Source organism: Sander vitreus, chromosome 18 (genome assembly GCF_031162955.1).
Source record: "Sander vitreus isolate 19-12246 chromosome 18, sanVit1, whole genome shotgun sequence".
NCBI lineage: Eukaryota > Metazoa > Chordata > Actinopteri > Perciformes > Percidae > Sander > Sander vitreus.
The window spans coordinates 6,375,436-6,383,023 of NC_135872.1; the positions used below are offsets into that span (position 1 = coordinate 6,375,436).

Below are 7,588 nucleotides of genomic sequence, written 5' to 3' on the forward strand. Positions count from 1 at the left end.
TATATATATATATATATATATATATATATTATTATTTTTTTTTTTCCCTTCAAAACCTTTGAAACAAAATTACTGCCCTCAGTCCACTGCAGCAGCTTCCAAGAGATTCTGGTCTTGTGGTCCGTCTGCTAGGCTTTCTTCTGCTGTAGATAGTACGACTAAATAAATCTCTACTGAAGGTCTCTGTATCAGCACCAGAAAAGCTTTCTTGAATATACACTTGAATATAGAAGAAAAAGTAGTTGACATCAAAACTGCTCCAGGACAGATGCTGTTAAGTTGCTGGCTCAGTTATATATGGAGACACAAGCAGCCAATCAAAATGGAGAGCACATGTGAAGACGTTCTGGCAATGATGTTAAGCAACATATTAGGAAGATGTTTTGACGAGGATGCTTTGGAAAGGACGTAGAGCCCTGCTGCTGTATGTTATGAAGACGCTTTGACGAGAATCCTTGTTGTTTAGCGTGATTTTGTTGCTGACTGTTATACTGACTGTCCATGCTGGGGTTTTTTTAGTATACCGGTGTAACCGGTTGAAATGTATTCATTAATATAAGATATACAAGTTTGAATAAATCATTTCATAGTTTAATAACTATAATTTAAGGTTAAAAAGTTAAAGATGTATTGACCAGCAATGAAGTTTATGATTTGCTCAAAGAGAGAAATGCATATTGGGTAATGTTCATGTTTTACTGAATACAGCATTTAAAATGTTAAATAGGCAGAGGTTAGGGTTAGCCTCTTCCCTCTCTCAGGTCAGGCAGTGAGACGGGGAGGGGCACAGGGTGTGTGCGGGGACCGGTGTAGGTAGAAACGGAGGGAAACGAGTCAGAGGGGAGAAGCGGTTGTCTGCTGAATGAGAGAAATACTGGAGCTCTGTGAAATTTCTCTTCAACCGTTTTCTCTTCATCGTGGATCTTCCCGTCATATCTCCTGCTGCTGTCGCCTTTCATCCTGCGTGAGGCTACATTCTCATTGATTACAGGTACACTTTTTGTTTTGGCCTGCGTGGTGGAGCAGCCATTTAGCTAAACGCTACAAAGTAGCCTACACACAGGCCTGCGCCACTTGGACATTTGAAGGTGGCTATAACATTTATTTGTGGGTAAATAATGTTCTTAGTAAGTCAGATGCTTTGTGCATTATTAGGTGCTTATGTATATTTCAGAACCACATCCAACTTCACATGCAAATACAACGTCATAAGCCGCTTTCCCACCGGACAATTTTAACAATTTCCGCCATCTTAATCATCACTAATTCACTTCTGACAACGTTTTAGGCGAGAAATTAACTGGTTAGATTTCGAATATAGGCAGTCTTGCGAAAATCGATGCTGAATTGACAATTTGCGTCAAAGTTTTCCGAGTTGAGAATCTCTGTGAAGTGAGGCGACAGCCAGCAGGCGCCTGCCCCAGGCGCTAGCTCGTAGCTCGGCCACTCAGGCTCGCTGTAAGCTTGGAGGTCTCTCAGACTGGTTTTAGACGACCAGCTAGTCTTCCTGGGGTCCAACACTACATTTAGTCAAACAATATTAAAACATTTCATAACATGTACAGGAAATGAATAAATAAAATACATGCTACAATATCTGCCAACAAAACTAAGTAACAGAAAGCAAAATTACAAATAAAAGTAAATGAAAATAATAACAAACCAAGCAAATAGAGAAATATCTTGAAAACGAAGTTCTACATTACAATGTATTACATGGCTAACATTAAGGTGGCTTACATTGACAAAAACACACAATCAGAAACCTCATAATAAATATGAGTTTAAAGTTTAAATGAAGGTAAGATTTGACTTTCTTTTTAAAATGGTCCTTTCCTGTGATAAAACGAATGTTACTAGGGATTTTATTCCACAAAGAACTTGCTCTGTAAATAAAAGTTTTTTTTTTTTTCCAAGTTATTGGATTTTGGTAAAGGTAACATCATCTGCCCCCTACTGGCTCCTCTTGTTAAATAAGTGTGGATGTCTGAACTGTAAGTTATGTTATCAAAAATAAATGATGGTGTCTGACTTTGAATAACAGAGTGCAACAAAATAAGCACATTGGCTAATAATCTTTTTTCAACACTCAACCATTTAAGACATCATGCATTTTAACTACATTGGACCTAAAATTGCACTTTAGAGCAAGTCTTACAGCTTTATTTTGTGCTACTTGAAGTTTTCTAAGTAGGGTTTTTGAAGCAGATGACCAGATTACTGAGCAATAATCTAAGTGGCAGAGAACTAAAGAGCAAACCATTTGCCTTGGTAAAAAGGAGGTGGTCAGCATTTCCTTGTAGTGGCAACTGCTCTTCCCATCATGATTCAATTTAGTCCCTTGTGCTAATTTATGTTTAGAGCCAAATACCATGCAGACTGTTTTTGATGCATTTAGCACAAGTTTGTTTGATTTTATCCAATTGAGTACGATGTTGAGCTCCCTAGATAGAACCTGATTAAGCTCGAACACGAGGTCAGAACCCATGTCCATCATAAGCAACGGGAACCTGTGGTTAACTGTCTTTTCGGAGTTAAACTCCACGCAACAAGCGTGTTCTGTGGCCCGCCAGCCACACACACACACACACACACACACACACACACACACACACACACACACACACACACACACAGCTATAGATAACTTCATGTTGGAGTTGTAAACAAATCTTCCTGGATCTCAAAGCCAGACATCTCTGGTTCAAGTTCTTACCGGACCCCCTACAGCGGGCCAGTGTTTCCACAGCCAGTTTTCAATAGTTTTTACAAGCCTATTGCCTATATTTTTGTAATATAATAAACACTGTTACACTTTTTGAAACTATATTTCAGCTTGTGTAGGCCTATCGGAGCTTTCTGAAGACATTGAACACACTATTTCATTTGCTTAGGCTCTAATGTTTTGAATGTGAATTTGATTGCATTTGTGATCTGAGAAGTGACTTTTTGCAAGGTGCATTTAATTACTAACCTACTTTTTGTTTTTCTGAATAAGTCTTTTGTGTTTTTTTTTTTTTATAAAACAGTTGTGGTTTTAATATTTTAAGTTAATTAAGGAAAACAGTGCTTAAAGCATAAAAGTAATTCATATACATTTCAAGTTAAAGTGTGAATATTAATGCTTAAATGGTGATTTAAAGGGAAAGAGTAAGTTAGTGATTACACACACAAACACACACACACACACACACACGTTAAACACTGATAAGGTTATTAGTGAAACCCCACTTATTTGATTAATTGGATTAGGGCTGCAGCTAACCTATTATTTTCATAGATGATTGGTCTATAAAATGTCAGAAAATGGTGGATCAGTGTTTCCCAAAAGCCCAAGATGACATCCTCAAATGTCTTGTTTTGTCTACAACTCAAAGATATTCAGTTTACTGTCACAGAGGAGAGAAGAAACTAGAAATTATTCACATTTAAGAAGCTGGAATCAAAGAATTTTTTTAAAACTTTTGTCTTAAAAAAATTACTCAAACCGACTAATCGATTATTAAAATAGTTGGCGATTAATTTAAAAGTTGACAACTAAATCGATTCATCTTTGCAGCTCTAAATTGGATATAGGTTATAACAAAAGTCAGGATAGCCACCTCTCACTATAGCCAGCCACGCCAGAGAGGCGCTACACAATTCATTTTATTTCTATAGTGTGAAGTGTTCTGACTCAATAGATAGCCTTGAAAAATGATTCTTGTGGAGCGTATTTCTAATTTCATATTTTTAGTAGCTGTTGCAGTAAATAAACTTCACAGGTTCTTAATGTAAATGTTACACAAAATCTTCTCCTGACTATATGACACAGAAACGTCTGACTGATTTGGCCACCTCTCTAATGTTGTCTTGTCAGTTTGTCCCTTTTTAATGATAAACATTGATCATTTTTCTGGATATTGAATGATAATGTATTTTTATTTATTTTTTTTGTTCTTCTTTCCAGGACCCCAATGTAAGGATTTCCACTGGCGTTTGTGGCTGTCTCTGAGCTCTGCAACATACCCCTCTGTAGGCTACAGCCACCTTACAAGTTTTCCTAAACATGGCCAGCAGTGAATTGTTCGATGTCGGAGTGGCAAACACCGAAAATCTGCTTGATGCCTACCAGCAATACGACGCAGTCAGTGATTTTTTGCATGCTGACCTGTGTATTGGTTTACACGCCACCACGCTGTCCCACCCACAACAATTACTTTCATTCTCATTTGATGTGGACGGATTGGTGGTTGAGTTCAGTAAGGTGCAGGCGCTGCAGGGTGTCCTCCATTACCTGTTCCTCCCCAGGTTTAACTCACAGATACTTAGCCCCCATTATGTGTACCTAAAAGAAGCACGTAGACCTCAGCAAGTACACAAGCAATGGCCTGACTGCCCTTAAAAACTGCGTTGGGTACCAGATAGCTAATGTAGACGGTGGCTATCATCTATTAATGACTGCATTACCCGGCAGCACCACTGACCCTGACACCAGGCTGCTGAAGAAGCAGCTCTACAGCACACATGCTGTAGAGCTGCTTAACAGCGTGACTGACAACTTTAAACGGTTGCTCCGGGGCCTCTCTGCTAGGGACAAGAGCAGGCCTACTCTGCAGAAACAGGGGACCAGCAACACGGCCAGGTTCAACGTGTTGCGGCAGGACATGCCATTAATAATGAGCCTTTTGGACAAATTTTTGCAAGTGATGCTGACACTAAACCAGTTTGGTCAAAAAGACCCCGATACACTGGAACTAACGGACATTGTGAATGTCACAGATGTTAAGGCAGTGTCAGTCCACCTTGCCTTGAAGTTTGTGGCAACTGACTATGACCAACACATATTGTTCTCCCGTTATGGACTGCAGGACCTGGTAGGAGCCAGGGGGAAGCTGTTCCCCGTCCTTGGGATGCATGAGGCCACAAACTTTCAGACCAATCTGGACCACCTGCCCTTGGATGTAGCCAAGCCTCTTCTGGCAGTGCTCAGCAAAGAGGGGAAGCTGAATTTCCTTCAAATGTATGTCGACAGCCCACATTGTCACTTGCAGATGCCATTCAAGCACCCCGTGAGTGGTGCCATAGTGACGTGTGGGCTGTCCCACCCAAATTCACAAATGGCAATACTCTCCAGGGCATCGACGTACCTGCGCCACATGACGGACCTTAAGGAAAGGCTGGTGGCACAGCTTGGGTGCCGTATAGAGCAGGTCCTTAGGTTTCAGGGGGATGTACCTCTGTGTGTTGACCCCTCAGCCCATTTTGACCTCGAAGGCCTGCATACTTTGCTGCGGCAGCGTGCCATGCTGGTCCCCTTGAAGGACACCACCTCTGGTCAGGGTCTCCTGTCCACCTTGGATGGCGTTCTGGGCTCACTCATTGACACCCTCACCAGTGCCTACAGTTCCAGCGAGGGTGTGGGTAGGTTCGATGAGTCATGGAAAGCTTTCCAGTGCGAGCTGGCCCTTGAGGAAATGTTTTATGGCCACCCTCTGTCATCCGAGGATTTTTTTCTGAGTGCAAGCTTGGGAACGAGTACAGTGATGGACCGAAGCCTGACACACCAGAGGGGTTTCATTGGCCTGGCACCTCACTCGAGTGCTAGCTCGGAGGAAACGCCTCCCCCACTTTCTCACTGGACCAGGGATGACCTCCAGAAGCTACGGATTGAGCGCCTCTGGCCTCTGTGCCAGACCTTGGAAGCAGGGCCAGCTGTCATCGGTGCGGCGCTAATCCGCGTGCTTCTCGGGGACCTGTACAGAAGGAATGCAAACATCCCAATGTCACCTTTCAGCTCCGACTCCCCACCTGGCAGGCTCGTAGGTGCTATGAGCCTGGAGATTCTAACCGACGACCTTGCAACAAAAGACTCCTTTCCTGTCCCCAACACCTTTCACCGTGCTCGCCAGCTGGTGCAGAAGGCAGGAAAGTCTGTTAAGGACTGTCTGTTGCAGGGGTTCATTGCAGAGAAGCTTCACTTCTTCCTGGCCTTCAAGTTCCGGGACATTAGGGGTGGAAGGAAGATCTGGTGGAACTTCAAAGACTTTTTACACGTCCACCTAGGAGCAGAGAAACCTTTCCCAATGTCTGAGATCGCAACCAGGACCCTGCAAGTGTGCACAGAGATAGAGAGACGGTCTCTGGCATACTCCCGGTCACTGGAAAAATACCAGGACCACGGGATGCCATGGATGGCGAAAACACTGCAGCGACTGCCACCAACACTGACAGGGGCCTTCCTGGTGAACGTTCTCACCTTCATCAGCTCAGTTGGCATGCTCCAGAATAATGACTTTGTAGATTTTAACCGCCTGCAAGGCTCCAGATCTTGGGTAGGTTCACCATAGCAAAGGTCTATAGTCCCAGGATCTGGAAGCTGCACCACGACATCCCCGTCCGGCTCCAGCAGGGCACCCCACGCTTGCTAAGCCTCAGACCATCACCCGAGCAGGAAGAGGGAGCGGTCCTCCAGCCTGAGGAGGACGTCCAGGCTGTCGAAGACCAAGATGACATCAGACCTCCTGTCAGGTCTCAGGCAATGTGCCTGCCTGCCAATTCCTCCAAACTGTGGACAGGGGATGAGTGTGCTATGGTCAACCTGGACAAATGCACAACCTCAAAGCAGGCTTACACAGCGTATATGAAACGGTGCATGGAACTCAAAGTGGCATCGAGGACCTTTAATGCCTTCAGACAAAAAAGGAAGGCACTACAAAAGAAAAAATAAACGCACAGTAACACAAAAAGCTGTGCTCTTCCACAAGATGCTGTTTGGCGTGCCAGCTGAAGGCCGAGATCCACACGTTCGAACCCTGCCAACACCCAGCGGTAAGACAAAGTCACGATGTTTGATTTCCCGCAAAATAACTGAAACCACTGTGGCTTGTGAGTTGTGCTATGTGTACGTGTGCCCTGAGGGCTTTTTCATGTTATGACCCTATGTTTGTTTGTTTGTCTAGTTTTTTCACTCATTTACAGTGTACGACAGACTCATCAAATGTGTCCCCATTTAACCTGGATTAAATGTCATTTTTCTTGCAGTTTATTTTATGAACCCAATAAATAACCCAAAAGTAAAAAGTGAGAACATTGTTGTTGTTTTTTAGGGTGTTTTTTATTTTTTTGCTGATGATCACATGTAATAAAACTAGTTTCTCCCTCCCAGTCATTCGGGGACGCGTGAGGTGAACCAAGTGCAGCGTGACGTTGCGTGTCGAAGGACGAAAAGAGACTCCCTGTCAGTGGCGGTGAGTCCCGAAAACAAACACACACACACACACACAAACTGCCCTTCACAAACTTCCCAGTGTACACTGGCCGTTTCTTACTCTAAATTGTATGCTACACAACAATGATCAAGCTTCTTAAAAAAAAAAAAAAAGAATCTACTGCAGCATCAAATATGGTGAAAAGATAGAAGCACATTAAGCTGGCGAAGGTGTGTACAATACTTGGATCACATGCAGGATGGCAGGATTTAGGTAAGTGCTGTGTTTATTATGGTTATCGTTGTTTTTTTTTTTTTTTTTTTTACTGTTTGACATTTCTTTTGTAGGGACTTGAATTTGGCCCCACCAGTGATGAGACAGCGGGCATCTACCGGCAC

General features: G+C 43.1%; 1 protein-coding gene across 1 annotated transcript; it reads left to right on the top strand.

The window, feature by feature from the left end:
• Nucleotides 1-4,680: 4,680 nt before the first annotated feature.
• LOC144533631 (uncharacterized) lies at nucleotides 4,681-7,230 on the top strand. The gene is made up of 2 exons (XM_078275144.1): nucleotides 4,681-6,810; nucleotides 7,148-7,230. The coding sequence occupies exon 1, from the start codon at nucleotides 4,689-4,691 to the stop codon at nucleotides 6,327-6,329; it is 1,641 nt and encodes a 546-aa protein (XP_078131270.1). The 5' UTR covers nucleotides 4,681-4,688; the 3' UTR covers nucleotides 6,330-6,810; nucleotides 7,148-7,230.
• Nucleotides 7,231-7,588: the final 358 nt, after the last annotated feature.

Excerpts from the sequence above, each read along its gene's own strand:
- LOC144533631 (XM_078275144.1), top strand. The coding sequence starts at position 4,689 with ATGCTGACACTAAACCAGTTTGGTCAAAAAGACCCCGATACACTGGAA.